General features: G+C 32.4%; 1 protein-coding gene and 1 long non-coding RNA gene across 3 annotated transcripts; both read right to left on the minus strand.

Annotated features, from left to right (window-relative positions):
* Window positions 1-574: 574 nt before the first annotated feature.
* On the minus strand, window positions 575-15204 carry LOC112004421 (glutamate decarboxylase 1). Of its 2 annotated transcripts, none has more exons than XM_024036670.2 (7): window positions 15022-15204; window positions 11795-11999; window positions 3032-3232; window positions 2328-2542; window positions 1942-2195; window positions 1509-1561; window positions 575-1306 (listed from the first exon to the last, which is right to left on the minus strand). In XM_024036670.2, exons 1-7 carry the CDS (start codon window positions 15105-15107, stop codon window positions 821-823), a joined length of 1500 nt encoding a protein of 499 aa, XP_023892438.1. In that variant the 5' UTR covers window positions 15108-15204; the 3' UTR covers window positions 575-820. The 2 variants fall into 2 exon arrangements, with proteins under 2 accessions (XP_023892438.1, XP_023892437.1); XM_024036669.2 differs by lacking the exon at window positions 15022-15204 and adding an exon at window positions 12232-12388.
* On the minus strand, window positions 8109-11784 carry LOC136069524 (uncharacterized). Its single transcript, XR_010630738.1, has 2 exons — window positions 8838-11784; window positions 8109-8732 (listed from the first exon to the last, which is right to left on the minus strand). It is a non-coding gene; the product is annotated as an uncharacterized LOC136069524 (long non-coding RNA).
* Window positions 15205-18875: the final 3671 nt, after the last annotated feature.

Genomic DNA, 18875 nt, shown 5'->3' on the forward strand with positions numbered 1-18875 from the left:
GCGTTTTATATATAACTAGAACAGAGTAACAAACTAATGGTCCGTTTGAATTAAGGAGAAATGAGAGAGAGTAGAGTAGAGTAAACTAGATTTAGCACAAAATTAACTTATTTTTAGTCAATTCTACTCTATTCCCCTTCACTTCCCTTTCTTCCCCCCTCCATCCAAATAGATTATAAAGGGGAAAAAGGCAGAAAGCTAACTAACTAACCAAAAAATTTGCTACCAATAAAATTATGACAAGTGTCATCCTAATCCTAACTGAATACATTTACACTCACGTGACACTCACACGCTTCACTTAAGCTTTCAATACTACAAGCAGTTTCTGCAATTGTTCAATCCAAAACTTTGCCATTTCATCAAATGATGTCACTCTTCCATCAAGTCTTTTTATGTCGTTTTGGCCCTTCTTGAACTTCAGCCTTGGTGTCTTCGTGTCGTTTTTATCCTTCTTCGATCAAATTCTTTCTTTTGTTCAGCCTAGCCTTCCTTGAACCGGAATCACTCTTGGCAATCTTCTTCTCATTCTTTTTCTTAACATACTCAGACAGGTGCTGGTTACAAATGAACGTGTATGTAAACAAAATTTTATTATTTAAAAAAATTGCGCGCATTCATCATCGCAATGCAGTCCATTCGATCTTACACTCCGAATAATAGAGAAAGCTCAATAAGCATTACCAAGTACATAAAGCCGTCTCACAAAATAAAAAGGATGCTTAATTAGATAAGATAGAGAATTAATAACTCAACAAGCATAGACACACACACACACACACACACACAGAGCTCCAATACATATGCTCATCTTTAAGCTTTAACAAACACCGTTCATCTTCTTCTTTTCCATGACAAACTTCCTCCAAACCGTAGTGATCTCCCTCTGAGTCTCTATAGCACTCTTCTTTGTAACCACAGTGACATTCTTGTCAGCATTTTCACCATTAAGTGCTATCTTGGCCGTGATCTTAGCAGGAAGGGTATCAAGTTCATGCAAAACTTTCTGGATATCAATCACAAGGCGTTCGGCAAGAGTGCGCGAAAAGTCTTCCCTTATGACAACACGAAGAACCGTCACATTTTGGGCATCAGGTGGCATGGTGTAAGCAGGCACAATCCAGCCAAAGCGTCGCAAATAGTCCGACACCTCAAACTCGTCATGGCAGCTATTGTTCTTTAAAGAAAAGGCCACCAATGGCACCCCATTGTCTTTTGAGACTATGTTAAACCGGCCTGTCTTCTCCAATCCAGCTTTGAGTACCAGCATGTTTTCTCGGCAATTTTCCATAACATTCTTGTATCCCTGCAGGTTAACAACAAGAACTATTAGTATGATTAGTGACACACTTAACCATTCATATTTTATCAGCTAGCAAGCTAATTATTACAGCATATATGTGCCACTTAAAGTTTAAACTTCCTTCTTTTTTTCAATTTTTTAGAATATAGTTTTTTCAAATATTCCCATTTTCAAAAGGTTGAAGACAATATATCTGTTGACTAACCTCATAACCCAAGCGAATTAATTGATAGTACTGAGCAATGACTTGACTAGAACCTGCATCATAAAGCAGACTTCAATTTAGATGAACATGGGAAAACCAGCCACAGTGACAAAAGTGATTAATTCCATGTCACAAAACTTATATGAATGTATATTAAACGCTACAGGCACAACATTAATTAAATTTCGTGACTTTTTCACAGCATTTGAATATATATTTTATAATTATTATAACATCACTTTTATATAAGACTATTGTTAACATTATTTTTACTGTACAACAATTGTAACTAGTGTTTCTAGACTTATCGACAACCAACAAGTTAGGTGAAAAAAAAAAGTGCAATGACCAATGTGATTGTTTTTGAGGGGGTTTCAAAACTTGTACAGTTAGGTTAGAAAAGAAAGTTCAGATTGATAGGAAGTATAATTGCCTTTGGAGAAGTTGAGGGTGAAGGTGGGTTGGTCAGTTCCAAGATAATTGATATGGAAGATGAGTTCTTCTGGCAAATCGTCTTTGCTCCTCCAAATGACCCACCCAATCCCGGCATAGACAAGCCCATACTTATGGCCACTAACGTTGATGCTCTTCACCAATGGTAAGCGGAAATCCCACTCAAGCTCTGGGTAAAGAAATGGTGCAATGAATCCACCACTAGCAGCATCCACATGGATTGGAGTATCCCATCTGCCAAATTAAAATGCAACTTATAAGAGTTAATAAATTGAACATTTTGTAGGCCTGCAATGCATGCAAACGCATGTATTCATTGACACACATTCAAAGAGAGAGAAAGAGAGAGAGAGAAGGTTGTAGTACCCAGTTTGCTTGTTCTTTTCAATCAAGAGATCGTTTAAGAGCTTTACATCTTCAAACTCTCCGTTGAGAGTGGAACCGAGGATAGCAGCGACACAAATGGTGTTTTCATCTACCATCTCTACTGCCTTCACAGGGTCCATCACAAGGTAATCTTCTCTCAGCTTCACCTCCTTCAACTCTACTTCAAAGTATCTTGCAAATTTCTCCCAACATACCTCCATACATTAAAAAAGTAGAACATTCAGGATACAATTACAGTAGAATTACATACACTGTACACCCTCACTTTTCTCATTGGAAAATTCTGTAGTTTATATCAAGATTACTATAAAATGGCAATTAACATAATAAATAGATGAAAATTGTTAAATGTACTACAAATTTTACTACAATAGGCTAATATGATAATTATTGGTATCACTTTAATCACATCCTTAAAAAATGTTAAATACCTTTTTTATGATTGACAATACATCAATTTCTAAAGTTTATGTAGTATTTTAATAGAGAAAACTTACTATACTTCCTTAATTGTTATATCTTAAATTCACGTGGTTGCACATCAATGAATTATATAGTTGAAGTTACATTATTTTATCTTTTAACATAAAATTTTATTATTATACTCTCATTTCATTGGGTGAAGTGTGCACAAGAAAGACTGAAAGTCTCTCTCATTGGCTCAAAATGATCATTATTCATACCTGGACATTGGCCCCAGTGACAATGTTGGGTTTGTCATAAGGTTTACCCTCTGCTTTCATCTTGTTCTGCCACTTCCTTTTGAATGCTAACCCAGCCAACATTATGGCCTCGGATGACCCCACCGTTCCTACTCCAACTGCAGCCTCTGCTTCTCCCAGTGGTGCATTGAAGAGATGTGCTATCATGTTAACACACCGATTCTGCATGCATGCATATAAAATTCGAAAGGTTAGGTCTATTTCACAAAGTTTTTGGCTTTTGCTTTAAGCATATCTTTCTGTCACTTTTATTATCTAATTAATAAGCCTAAAGAAGCCTTGGAATCTAATCTAAGCTGTTTCCCAATACAAATGCAGAATGATCTTGAAAATTTAGAGCCATATGATAAGCCATCGTTCATGCTTAATGAATAAGAACCTTTTCTTGCTTCCCTATGATTACATATTTCTTATAAATCATGATTAAGTTCTAATTCCATTTCATGGGCATTTTTAAGTTTAATTAAGCGAAGATATTGTGCCTAAAAGGTTGCTTTAACTGCGAGTAGTCCAAATAAGATCTACAAAAACAAAAAACAAAACTCAGCTTGCCTGCCAGTGAGAACTTTATATAGAGCTTGTGACTGAGCATTATATATTTTACTGAATACGGTTTTTAATGATCCATCACAAAGTAGTTTTTTTTTTCTTTTGCTGAATACTGCAAAGCTGAACTGTTATTGATGTATAATCAATACTATTTTCGAAGAAGGTTAGACTCATCCAACAGAAATTAGTTAACAATTTTTTTCTTTTTTCATGTGTCTGTTTAAAAAAGAAAGCATTTTAAAGAGATAGTATGTAAATACTTATATTCTTTTTTTTTTCTTTTAATAAAAGGGATTTTATGTTTGATTTATGTCGTATTGTGTTTTAGGCCTCAAGTTTGGTCATTGGTGACTTGCTACTACCATCGTTTTCTTGAGTAAAGATAGGGTCAAATTTTACGGCAAGTATATGTTTGGTGTCTTTGGACCATTAAGATTTATGAGGTTGTGGTTAATGTTCTTCTATGTTCATGAAATTTCATTTCGTTGGACCTAAAAATTAGAGTGACACCTTTATTTTGTATGGCTTAAAGAATGTAATCCAAGGTTTTAAAAGAATTATACAGCCAAGAGCCTAGCTAGTAGCTTCTCTCAAAAAAAAAAAAAAAAACTCTAATTTTCACTAGGAGAATTGGAATCCAATTTCTCCTCTTCAATTAATGTAGCTATCAATTTATTTATAAAAAAGAAAAGAGTCATACAAAATTAAGGAGAAAAGGAGGGGAGGGCATCTAGATTAATTTTCTTCTCTTTTTTCTTTTTTTAATTTTGTGATAATAACCTCTTATCGTAGATATCAAAATATCAACACCCGAGATAAGCCACGAAATTCATCAAAAGCTGAAACAAAGCTTAACAAAAAAACAAAGTCCCAATAATATGAGAAGTGTTCAAATGAAACGCTTTTAATTCTTAGAGAATAGAATTTTAGGGGAACAAGATCCTCTTCAGTTCATCCATTTCATTCATATGACGGTTAAAATTTTATTTTTCAAGGATATAATAGTGTATAAACTATATGTTATTTAAGTTTTAATTAACGTATTAGACTATACATCTTTAGATTTGTAAAATATAAAAGTAAACCATGAAATTGAACTATTTCAAATGGAGATGATCCTTTCTCAATTTGAGGATGTGCGAACCAAACATTCACTTATATGTCACAAATGCCATTTTTTTCTCCTAAGTTTATTTATAAAAAAATTTTAAAAACAAATTATTAAAAAAAATGTATAGAAAAGAAAAACACATCAAGGCCTAATCACAAAATCTACATATCTAAGCAACTTTAAAGCTAACTCTACAAACAAAGATGATAAAATTTTGAGAGGTTCCTTTCTTGATACATTTAAGTTTTTTTATCTGAGAAATTAGTACATTTAAGTTTTGATATGAAAATTTAAGTATTAAAGAATTCAAATCAATGTAAACACCGGCCTACAAAAAGAGATTCTATATAAGCTCCCTTTTGGTAATAATGAATCAAGTCTCTCCAACATCATCAAATGTGTCAATATTATATCATACTGAATGCACGCCTAGTTTAGAGTACTAAATAATTACTCTTTACAAGTCATCAATAGACTAAGGGTGCTAAGACAACCAACTCATGACTCATGAGGCCAATCCAAATTCCAAACCAACATGATCTGGATCAAACAATTTTTTCAGTTTGTTCGATCAGAGACAAGTTTTACAATGTCAAACCCGACCATTTTCAATCAAAGATTAGTTCCTATTCGCACCTACCTCAATTGATGAGTTCTCATATTGTTTCACCACACCAAACGTTATTCTTCCTTTTCTTTTTGTCCCTTAACAAAGATCTATTGTGAGATTCAATAGAAATTTTAAGATCTCTAGCAGATTAGATGGATATCTCAAGAAACCCATCAAATTTGCATCGAACTTAATCTCCATAAAACTTGACCACCTCAATAGCACTTAGAACCTGTTTTGTAAGAGATTTCTAGTATCTTTATTTAAGTATTGTGGAAATACGTGTGGATGAATATATGTTGTGGTGTTTAAATACTAAAAACTGTTTTTTAAACCACTGTCTAGACCAACCTGATCTCTAACATAACCTCATTGGATCAATCGATAAGCCATGGTGTCTTAATCAATATTGGTTGGATTGATACTCAACTTCTTGTAATTAGATCGATTGATAAGTTGACACTAAACCTAAGTCAGATTGACCTATGGGCCCTATGACTATGAGCACCCCTCGTATCATTCTTTTGCCCATTATGTTCTCTTACTAAGTTGTATCTACGTGTAAGCGCTTGTATGGCTTAGCACTCACTGGATTCAAACGTCATATCAAAATTCGTTTTGTCCTGGTTCCTTAATTAGAGCATCTCATGTATAATTATATATTAAAAAAATGTAAAATATACACATTTTTGTTTAAAAATGATCCATTTCAGTCCGTGTATAATTATGTAAATTTACCAGTTTGCTATAGTGACTCGTGTAATTTACATTAACACTATTTATTTTGTTCTTAATTGTTTATTCTTTCTTTATATATTTCAAGGATAAAGGAAGAAAATGAATGGGGGTTGTTGTATATGAAAAAAAAAAAAAAAGTTTTAAAATCAAGAAAATTTGATATTTTAATTAAATGTAATATAAAATAGATAATCTTCTTAAGTTTTTTGAAAAATGAATATGTAAAATATAAAAAATAAGTTCTTATATTAAAATAGACAAATTTTTTTGTAAAAACTTATATGAATGCTCTAAAATTATAATCCAACTATCACTTCAAAAAAAAAAATAGAAGTAATAATAACTCCAAAAACACTACAATTTTTTTTTTTGGTAAAATATTTTACAATTATTAGTAAAAATTAATCCAATCAACTATTTTAGAAATTATTGTGTCTTTCAAAAGTGAAGACAAGCCACATGGTCGCAACTTGCAAGAAGTCCCAAAAAAGCTGTTTATTTTCAAACTTGGAAATCATGCAAAATTGCAAATATCCCACTGGGAGTCTGGGAGGTCAGTGTGAAAGATTGGCAGTAGCCAGTAGGTTCTAGGTAGTATCAAAATGATGAATTGATGAGGGAGGGGGAATGTCAATAATGGCCCCACTCTCAGAAAACAAGCACCATGCTTTTATGCGTTTTCTTTAGACCGCGTCCATTAGTCCAGTTAATGTAGACAATAATAGTTTATTAGATTTAAAAATTTTAGTGGCCTGTGGGCCATCATTGTTGCCCGTGACTCCGGGCGTGAGCGATAAGCCACTTTTGTTTGTAGTTTGTAGTTTTACTATCGTTTTTTTGCTTCCACCCGAAGTAAAACTAATACAGTAAAAGTAAACACAAATCATAAGGTTTAAAACACTTCTTTTTTTTTTTTTCAGTCCTTTTTTAAGATAAACTTTCCTCCTTTTTTTAAAGGCTGTATGTTTTGATTAGCTTTAATGAAAATAATATCTTCTTAAAAAAAAAATTAAATCTAGAGTTCACTGTTTAATTGGAGAAATTATAAGATTCAAATGGTAGACAAGTGATAAAGTCCACCATTCCATTAAAAAACTACCACTTACTTAAAATTATTGTTAGAAAAAAATTTTAAACAGAAATTAATTACTGACTCAACAATTTTAAACAAGTGAAAATTTGTTAGTGGAATGGTAAACAAGTGGCGTGGTCCACCACAGGACTCTATAATTTCTCATTTAATTGCATCAACTCCATTTGAATGATACACATGTCATCATTCAGATGAGTTTAGTGTAACTAGACACTAAACTCAATCCCCTTACTTCTAAGGGTGTATATGGGTCATATTGGGTTTTTTTTTTTTTTTTACCCAACCCACTATGGTAGGTTAAAAAAAAAAAAAAAATTCAATACAATTCAACCCAACCCATAACAAGGGTCCAACCCAATTCACATGAACCAGATTGGATCGAGTTGAACCCATGAGTTGGACAGTTTTTCTTTTTATTACTATTATTATTAAATTAAGCAGAAAAAAATATATCTCATTTGTCACCTAAGTTGATAAACAAAATATACATGAACTAGTATTCTAACTTAGTTATAAACAAAATATATCTAACTGAGTTGATAAAAAAAAATATACATAAACTAATATCCCAACTCAATTATAAACAAATAGAAGTGGAGTGGGAGAGTGGGAGTGGAAGGTGGCAGAGAGAGAAATAAGATTGTTAGGATTTGTGAGGTAATTGGGTTTTATATAGAAAGAGCCGAATAGGAGAACAAAATTAAATTAAAAAAAAATTATTGATTATATAATATATTTTTAAATATATATTTTAAATTTTAAATATATAGGTGGGTCGGGTCGAGTTAGGCGGGTTGGTAATTGTTATAACCCAAACCCAACCCAACCCACTATTAAAAAATTTCATAATCCAATCCAACCCACCAACTCCTAAAATGAAATCCAACTCAGCAAATTGAGTTAGGCGATTTTGGTGGGTTGGCTACACACTCCTTAAAATATTAATAATAATGTCAACAATGAATTCATATAACATTTGTGAAAAAGTTAGAAAGAAATTTGTATTGCGATTAAATACAATAATATTATAGACACAATTCGCTCTATAACTTTTTTCACATTATTTAAAATGAAGAATTGTGATTAATATAATATCATTTTCATATTATATTATTGTGGGGGAGAAAAACCCAGCCCAACTTATTGGGCCCGAGGCCCTGAATGAGGAACACTCTTCATCCGAGGAGATAAGGCCTTCAGTCGGAAGCCCACGCCAATGGGGGACGCCTGGGGATGAGCACGTATACCATCCGAGGAGATACTCATATGTCCGAGTAGTCATGCGTCCTCGGATCCGAAGAGGTTTGATCAAACACGAGTATGGGAGGTTCAAGTGATCTATTTGACAAGTGTCAAGGGGGAGAAGGACCTCGGACACACATAGAGATAACGACAACAGAGAAATATCAAGGAGGCATACTTCAACCACCGCATTTAATGCACTGCACCTACCTTCCTGGCCGCATTTATGTGGATAGGACCCCTGAACAGTGCTTTCTCAGCTACCGCCACTCGCATAAGGCTAAAAGTGGGGTGATGGGACATGTACTCAAGTGGGTGCCTGGATGACGAACAAATGGACGGAGGAGATGTAAGAAGGCAATGCTATATAAGGGAGGGTACCTCTGATAGAGGGGGATCGAAAAACAGGAGAGAGAAAGGGTACCTTACATGGTTGTAGCTCCAGCAATTGTAACCCTTGATTATCAATGAACAACTTCTCTTCGGACAGAGTACTCATTAGTCCGAGAGCACATTAATTCAACTTCTCTCATTGGTGTTGCTGTTTAATACTGTAATTTTCATTATTTGCCTAGCCCTTTCGCCCACTCTCTACAAAATTTATTGTTTTGGGCTCAGAGGGTTCCAAATCCATACCTCCTTGGGCTTGGGCCGCAAAAACTGACCCTACAATTATCATTAATATTATTTTTGTTATGCATCAATTATAAATGTATCAGTATATCACTTTAATAATTATATAAAAAAATATATATTATTATCTAGGTAACTTGTTAAATAGGAGTGACAATTCATGTTTGTGTGGCGAGCTCATATTATATTTACTCATGAGTTTTTTATTTTATGGATCTACACTAACTCAATATGTTTATTAAATGGATTCCTTAACTCTAACATGAAATTTTTATTAAACTGGTCAATCGTATCAACAAATTTATCAGATTTTATCAAAGAAAAAAAAATTTAGTATTAATTCAATTGATCTGAATTATAAAAAACCAAACAAATATATATTTTTAATATAAAATTCAAAACTAATATAGTGATTGCATCACAAATAATCATCAAAATTAAAGTATATCTCAATATCATAAATAATCAATCACAATATGTCAAATAAAATAAACCACAACTGTTAATATTAGATCCCAGCAATCAATTTAAAGAAAATGGACGACGGCAACTAGGGTTTCGGGTGATAAAAAGAAGTGAGGGACAAGGTTGACAGTTGCTTGGCAACTTATTGTCAGAAGGGTGATGGTGGGTAAGAAAAGAAGGTGAGGTAAGGTGAGATTGAGGTCTAAAAGTGAGATGCAGCCATGAGGCTTGGGAGAATGCAACTAGCAAAGAAAACAAATTTATAAACCTAGGATTTTAAATGTTATATTGGTAAAATAGCAGAAGCGTCAAACAGGTAAGGTAGATACAAACACAACATATTTATTAAACAAAAAAAAAAATCATCATAACGTATATAAGTGGGTAGCCATGGCTGTTGTTAAGTCAAATAAATTGCAGTTGAACGTATGGCACAAGAAAAAGAGTGGGCCCGACGCTTACTCTATCCAAACGAAGGCAGTCCACGTTCCACAGAGCAGTTTCACCCACTTCCTAGTTCTTACAGTTAGTGTAGGTGGAAAGTCCAATAGCACGACAAATGGGCGGACGGTGATTAAACATGACTATAAAACTTTGTTTGAGTCAAGGCAGGGTGGTCCACTCATCACTGCAGCTCATGGCGCCAATCTCGCCATGCTTATGTCTACGCGTCTATCCTAAGGTCCTAAGGATTGGGTCGGTTCCAATTTAAAAATCAATAAGTACTGTAATCCTTTTCTTTTCTTTTTATTTTTTAAATTATTAACTATGATGGTTCTTTATTATACCTATTAATATTTGATATAAACAAAATTTGAACTCTAAATCTTTCATTTCTCTGCAACGAAGTTTTACTAATTAAATTAATTGTAAAAAAACTATAATGCTAAGTATTGCCTAATTGTTTCCGTGTAAATGAAAATTAGGATTTTGTGAACTATAAATCTATAATGCTACCAGAGGCAATTGGCTATTGATTACAAAACTGTAACTTATGCTTCTTTGCGTCAGCACAGAGACCAGTGAATAAAAAAAATGTAAATCCAGTGATGACCCTAGAATAGAACTAACAAATAGATTAATACTAGCAATAATTTGCCACATAAAATTTATTATGAAATTAATAGGTACATGGCATTACTCTTTTTTTTTATTCACAAAATTCTAAGATATGTATCAATAACTAAATTAACACATCTAAAACATATTTGAAGCACAGATTCTTAACTTTGAACTATATGATGAGACACCATATAAAAGTGATGCATCATGCATGTTTTAATTATCCTTTCGTAATTCTGTCTTTTACCTAAAACATATATATCCTTTCGTAAAATAAGCTTATATTATTTTATTCTTTTTTTTTTTTTGAGAAATATATATATATATATTGAGAAAACTATTTTATTATATTTGAAGTGTAAGTATAGTAAGTAAAGAAACAGACCACATAAATAGTGTAAGTATAATAAGTAAAGGAATAGAAGAGTCGACATGTCAGCACCTTTTTTTTTAGAAGATAGTTATTCAAAAAAAAAAAAAGGACAAATATTATTTTAGTTCAATGATGTTAACATGTTTAATTTAATCAAAACCCTTCATCTGAAGGCTAGAACTATTTCAGATGAATATATATTTAAAGTCTTTTACTAATTATTAAGTCAATTGGGACCTAATGTGATGGATCAAGATCTTTAAATATAGTAAGCAACACGGGAAAAACATATACTTTTGTGTCCTATCAGTGATTGCATCCAGCGATTATGGGTTTGAAACTATCAAATTCAAAGCAAAGCGAAACCGTGTGCTATTTTTTATCACAAGCCTTCACCTCGACATCCTAACTACTCTAGAATTTCGCATCATGTCAACACAAATCTCAAGTAACCTAACCTGTAACCTCTTTCTAATTCATAAAAATAAAAGGGAAATGTTACCGGGCTGTTTTAAGTAATTGGTTAATAATTTATTTTTAGAAAGTTTCGACATCATTTTTATAGAAAAAAAAAAAAAAACTGTCAAAAATTTTTTTTTTTTTTCATAAAAACTTTATTTAACTAGATTGTTAACCAATACTCTAAGAGCATCATTAGCATAACCCAAATAAAAATAGAGAAATGACAAATTAATTAAATGCATGTAAAAATCAATAGTAAATTATTTTAAAAAAAAAAAGACTTTCTATCTTTTTAGCTCAAAAAAAAAAAAAAAAAGACTTTCCCGGAGCTCATTGGTGACAGAATATTTATTAATAAACCATTTTAAAAAATAAAAAGGACTTGCCTGGAGCTCAGTAGTGACTGGATACTCATCCATGTCGACGTAATTCTTGTTAACAGAAGCCATGATGAGCTTATCACATTCGGGCTCCATCCACGTGGTCACGAATGAGGCTAGGTTTAGCCTTGGATTCCCATCCAACATCAGCTCATCGTTAATGATTTGAAATGCTGCCTCCTTAGGGATCGAGTTCTCCGGCATTTTGAATCTAAACCACAACCATATGCATATCACAAAGCATGTTACGTGCCCATCATATGTATTTATATGTTTTTCTAATCAAAGTGTGATTATAATTAAGATGAGACAGATCTGAGTATATAAATAAATGTGATTGAAGTATCCATAATTGAATATAGTTCGATCAAAAAAAAAATGAAGAAGAAGAGAGAATTGAAGTATGTAATTGATTAGAAGCAAGATATGATATTAATTATCACCTAGGAAATGAGGTCCGAACATATCGAGATGCAAAGGTTGAGTGAATGGTGAAATCATCAGAATTTGAGGTTGCTTTGGAGAGAACCATGGTGCACAAAGAGCGAAAGTGTATGCGTATGAGAGAGAGAGAGAGAGAGAGATGAACTGAGGAATTGGGCAAAGCTAAAGGGACTTAAAATAAAGTTATAGGACAGTGGTGGGGTTTGCATTAATTAACCCATCAACCAATGATCAATAGATACGTGTAGTGTTCATCAGTTTGGACGAGTGAATTACGCGTAGTTCAAAACAGAAATATTAATCTATAATAATAATATAGAATTGATGAAGCCGACTGACTTTGTATTCCATATCTTATGCCTTCTAATTTTATACACTTCATTATTTCAATATATATTTTGTATTTAATGACACATTATTTTATATTTAAACTTTTTTATGAGAATTAAACCTTTCATTAAAATTAAAATCTTGCCATATCATAATTTCTTTTAATGGTAAAATATATTTTTTTCATATAAACTAAATCCTAATAAATGTTTATCGATAACTAACCTACTTAGTAAACTACTTGAAATTTTAATTTAATTTTATTCAAACTAAATTAAATATTGTAATAACCACAAATAATTGACTTAGTCATTCCTCAAGCCTCACATGCCTAGGCAATTACTCCTTATAATAACACACACCCAACTGAACGTCACTTGGAGATTCCTGTTTATCCCAAAAAAAAAAAAATCTCTAAGTTTCAAACTTTTAACTTTAGGCCATATAACCAATAAACAAAGTTCCAACAACGCAACCATTTTGAGTACTCCAACCTACCCAACACGCAATTATTTTGGACGTGTGTACCTGGGCAAAAGAGTAAAAGACAAAGTCTTGTGTTAATGAATGCCTTTCATTTTCCGTCTTTTTCTTCTTTGACCACCGTTTCTCACCCAAGTTCTCTTTAATTTGCAGTACGCGTCAGGCTTCTCAATTTTATTTTATTTTTAATTCTAAAGTTAGGAATCAGAGATTTTAAATTTTATATATCTCCCTAAAATACTAGGAGATGCATACAAGGCTCTTAGGACTTTTTATTTATTTATTTATTTATTTATTTATTAATATTTTCTTAGGGCTTCTTAATTTTTATGAATGAACTATGAAGTTAAAATCATAGGAAACACTTGAATTTTTTGTTATTGATTTAATTGTCTGCATTTTCAATAATGTTCCAATTTTTATAAGGACATCAAAAGCCGGGAAGCAATTACTCATTATCATTCTCTTTTTCTTTTTCTTTTTTTTTTTTTATTAATATACTGTAGGTGCAATTTTGTATGTGTGTACTGTGAATGAGTAATTAACAGATAAAAAAAAAAAAAAAAAAAACCTCATAATATTAGAGACCATATTTCATTTTGTTTTCTTCCGTCCTGCCGATTACTTTTTTTGTGTTTTACTTCTTTTTTTTTTTTTGGTGAAGGTTTTGACTTTTGATGCCTAAATTTAATTCCGCAGATCGATGATGGCGAAATGTCATAGATTAGATCAGATGCCACTAAATATAGTTTAATAGCTAGCGTGAAAGACAGTTGTAATATGAATTATAGGAAGTTGGGAAGGTTTCACCTATTCCAGAGAACGTACTAAAGAACTAATGCACTGCACTCATTGAGATATAGATATATAACAATTATTTGACACGTTTTTAAATCTCAATGAGTTTAATACGTATGAGCACTAGACCCAACTCTTACCCGGGTACAAAAGACTAGAGTCGTGTGCCATAAAATTTGAACCAACTCTGTCTAAGGTAAAGAAAAATCACCAAGAAAGCTGGGTGAGGTTACTAGAGAGATGGCATGGGAGTTGCCAAGTTGGACTAGCTCAATGACCATAACATGAACCTATATTTTTTTTTTTAGATAAATTTATAAACAAAGTATTGGGTAAAGAAAGAGAATAGGATCCCTTTTTGGACGATGTAACGTGCTCAAATTATTTTATATTTTTATGCAGTTTTTAGGGTATGTTAGATCTTGTTTTCAAAAAAATAATTTCATAATTTTTTAAATTAAAAAAAAAAATTATCTACATGATAATTTCAATAATTTTTTTCCTTAAATTTTAAAAAAGCACGTTTGGTTATTGTTTTTAAAAATAATTTGAAAAAATATACTTATAAAACAATTAGACAAGTGCAAAAATGAATTAGAAGATGTATTGCCAAAGGAATTTGAGAAAAAAAAATATCTTAAAGGTTAAAATAGTACATAATTTTTACTATTTAGTTAATATTAAGATTATAATGTTTTCTAAAACTTTTTAGCTTTCAGTTCAAAGAAAACAAACCATTGACAATATCAACTTTGTAAGTTATCTTTATTTACTTTGAAAACAAATTAAAATCTGTGTTTGGAAACTTCCAACCAGATAGTGTTGATTCACTTTTATCTTCTTAATTTGAGAATAAGCTAGTTTCAAGATTAATTATCCATAAAATCAAAACCTTAAAATGCATATAGTAGTGCATTTTTTCACTATTTTTATTTATTTGTGTGTCTATATATATATATATATATATATATGATCTGGTATGCTAACATCTTAGAGATACATAGAGTTTCTCTAACATCATTGCATCTGATGATATGAAACAAAACAATTATATCACCAGGTTATCACTAAAACCTGCTTTCAATTACCAAATCTCATTCAATCAAAGGGAAAATATATATATATATATTATATGAACAATTTAATGGATCAGAAAGCTTAGGAATGAGATTAATTACCTGGGAAGGGCGGTCCTAACATAGCGAGAAGCAAAGGTTGAGTGAATGGAGTCATCGGACTTTGAAAAGGTGTTGGAGAGAACCATGGTGAAGAGAGAGAGAGAAACAGAGAAACAATTAAACAAAGAAAAAGTGTGAACGAGAAATGCGAAGGAAGAAGAAGCAAGAAAGGGGTGGGGACTGAGGAAGACGTAGGGAGTTAAATAAACTATGAGGAGAAATAGTCACGTTTGAAGTGATGGTCATAGTCAATTAAGAATAAACATTATTTATTTTCTTCAAAGCAAAGATATATTTAATTACTTCATTAATTTCTTTCTAAAGTGGTACATGGAACCATCATGGCATTTGTATAATGTAAAGTTTCTTAATTTATATATGCTTGTTATGCAAGTGGGAATCGATTTCATCTTTTTGTCTAAAGGTCAGTCTTTCTCTTTGAAGTTTCTAGCTTGGACTTGTTGGAAAGATTCCAACTAGGCCAATCAATGAATCAAATGAGCTGTTAGCCTTTTGGTGAGTGACCCACACGTAAGTGTAACATAAATAGAACTCCGAATGTAATGCTATACTTTACCATCTTAGTAAAATTTTACAGATTGCTGAAAAAAAAAATATATTATATAAAATGAAATTGTAGGGTTGGAGACACTTACTGTGTGTTATCAGCAGTGGAGCCAAAATTTTATATTTAAGGGCGAAACATAAAATTAGACAACTATTTTTTTTTTCTATGTATATTAATTATATTCATACTAATAATAATGTACATACAATTTAATAATTAGAAGCCAAGTATACTATTTCTAAATTACCATATTTTTAAATAAATAAATAAAACAGGTCAATAGTCTTAAACTTGTCCATAAACCTAGATTTTTCAAATTAAATTATCACCCATTAAATATAACGACTAAATTTTAAAAAAATACTAATAATTTAAATATTGCTAAACAAAAGAAAAATAATCATTCAAATTTTAATACATGAAAAAAATATAATAAATTACAACCAAATATATGTTATATTATTTTATCTATAAATTAAATGGTAAAAAAAAGTATAATTTAATCACATACATTTATAGGATTATGATATATTGATTATTTTAAGAACAAATAAACATATGAAAAAAGTCAAACAAAACAAAATGAAAATAAAATAAAAGTACCTAGAAAAATGGGAGTATCCTGCACAGCTACACACTTACTTTTGTAGAAAAGATTTTAATCGCAGTCGTGGTTGTCTAGTGGAGGACGATAAGGATTGAGGTTTGAAACTATTTATTTACATGTTTAATTACATTGTAAATGACGAAAAACTAGACAAAGCTGTGAGAGAATGAAAGTTGAGATGCCAGAGGGGGACAGAGAGAGCGAGAGAGAGATTCACCCCTGTGGTGTGGCAAATCAAAGCATTCTTGCAGCCTTGCTCCTTCAATCTTTCTGCTGCTGTGACACAAGTTAGGTCAAAGAGCATTAGAGCATCCACATCCGGATCTTATATCTCATCTTATTTTACCATCCCAAAAAGCTACTTTATGACTTATACTATACCATTTTTCAATACACCCAATATCCCAATTTTTATTTTCCTACTCTATTCATTAAAATAATATTTTTACGCAATAAAATAATATATCTCACAATTACCATCATTTACAATACAATACATTATTTATTCTTTTCCCAAAAAAAAAAAAAAAAACCCAGGCAGCAAACCCACGCCGCCACCCATTGACCCAAAACCCACTCCGATGGAGCCACAGACACCCACCCCACCGTCAACCCACCAGCCACAACTACTTCCACCACCTCCACCGTCGGCCCACCAACCACAACCACAAACCCCAATAGCTGAACCAAAAAAAAAAAAAAAACCACAATCCAACGCCAACACAGTGCCGCCAACACAACACAACCACCACCAACAAACCCACAGCCACCATAAAACAAACCCACAGAACACCACAAAACAAACCCACAACCACAAATCACAAATCAAACCCACGCCGATCAAATCACAAATCAAGCTCAAACACCAAAACCACAAAACACAACAAAAATTTATGAAAACTAGATTGCTCAATTCGCCGTTGGGTAGCTCGATTTTGTTGAAGCACGAAGGAAGTGGATTCGTTGCTGGGAAGCTTGAAGGAAGTTGACTTTGTCAGTTTGAAGAGAGAGGGTCATCTACACATGCAAGAATATCGGTTTGAAGAGAGTGATGGAGTGAGAGGGGCATCTGAGATGAGTGAATCAAGAAAGGGATCGGAGCACCGATGCCTCGTCAGAATCATAATCGGAGAGAGAGGGGCATCGGAGAGAGCCTTTGGTCTAAAGAGAGTAAAGAGCAAATGAGAAAAAGAGAAGGAAGAGAGAGAAAAGAGGAGAAATAATGAGAGAGGAAAGAGAAATTCCTGGGTTAAAAATTATTAAAATTTTTTTTTTTTAATACCATTCAGCTACAGTACCATCTTACATTTAAGATGGTACTGTAGCTATATGTCAAACTGTTTTTAGCATTTTAGCATATGGCATTTTTGTTGCTGGCGTTTTTTGGGCTTGTATGCCAAATGTGTCTTACATTTGGCATATAGCAAGCCTAATGTGGATGCTCTTAGTATCCGCTCTCTCAAATGGTATATGTTGATATATTTTAGCATCAAACACAAAAAAAATCCCCATTACCCAGTCTTCCAATGGTAAAAAAATTTACATTTGTGCTATAGTGCCATCCCACTTTTTTATGATGGTACTGTAGCACCATTCTAAACACAAATAATATTTTTTTATTCCCTACCAACAAACATCTAACTCTTTCTCTTTCTATTGTCTCATCTCCTCTCCCACTTACTCTCTTCCCTCTTTATCTCCCTCTTCATCTTCCTTTCTCTCTGATCTCTCATCCCTATCTTTCTCCCTCACCTCTTTTTTCTTTTTTTCTCTCTATCTTCTCTTGAATCAAGCCTCCATGGTGGAGATGTGGCGTGGGACTCATGGATCAATGGCTGGGTTTCATCTTATACGGTGTGGGTTTCATATTTGGTGGTTGGGTTTCATATTTGGAAGTATGAGTTTCATGAATCAATGGATGAGTTTCATTTTTGGTGGCTGGGTTTTATTGTTCCTTAGTTCGGTGGTTGTGGTTTTTATGGGTTGGTGGTGGTGGTGTGGGTAGTGGGTTGGTGGTGGTGGTTTTGGATATATTGATGGTGGTGGTTGGATGAGAGTTTTAATTTTGGTTGGGTTAATGGTGGTGGTAGTGGTGGTGGGAGTGGGTTGGGTTGGGTTTGGCTTGATGGCAGTGAATTGGGTTGTGTTTGGCTTGATGGTGGTGGTAGTGGGCTGTGTGGGTAATTTGGTGGGTTGTGGGTTTTGTGTGGGGTGGTGTTTAATGGTTAAAGAGAGAGATGAAGGAGACGATAGATAGATTGAATTATATTATTTTATTGAGTAAAATAAATTATTTTATTGGGTAGGATAAATTATTTTAATGAGCGGTAAAATAAAATAGAATTTGGAATAATGGATTTGTTGGAAAATGGAATGGTATACAAATAAAATAACTTTTTAGATAATAAAATAGAATAGTTTGAAAATACTAGATGCGAATGCTTTAAGTGTTTTTTTTCCCCCCTTTTATTTGTTAAGATAATTTCTAGAGAAGTACTACATTCACAATATTTTTACAACAATAATTTTACAAAAAATTCTAAGTGGTCAGTTCTTATTGGGTTTAATTTTAATATACAACTTAAATAACTTTTTTGCTTACCTGTAACAATTAATAACAATTTACAACTTCAGATTTGTTGTAAATATATTATAAAAATATTGTAAATATAACATTTC

Source organism: Quercus suber, unplaced genomic scaffold, assembly GCF_002906115.3.
Source record: "Quercus suber isolate HL8 unplaced genomic scaffold, Cork oak 2.0 scaffold_174, whole genome shotgun sequence".
Lineage (NCBI taxonomy): Eukaryota > Viridiplantae > Streptophyta > Magnoliopsida > Fagales > Fagaceae > Quercus > Quercus suber.

Excerpts from the sequence above, each read along its gene's own strand:
- LOC112004421 (XM_024036669.2), bottom strand. The coding sequence starts at position 12,320 with ATGGTTCTCTCCAAAGCAACCTCAAATTCTGATGATTTCACCATTCAC. Across the intron at positions 2,196-2,327 it reads GAAAAGAACAAGCAAACTGG|ATGGGATACTCCAATCCATG; the intron begins GTACTACAACCT and ends TTAATTTGGCAG. Across the intron at positions 1,562-1,941 it reads CACCCTCAACTTCTCCAAAG|GTTCTAGTCAAGTCATTGCT; the intron begins GCAATTATACTT and ends TTTATGATGCAG.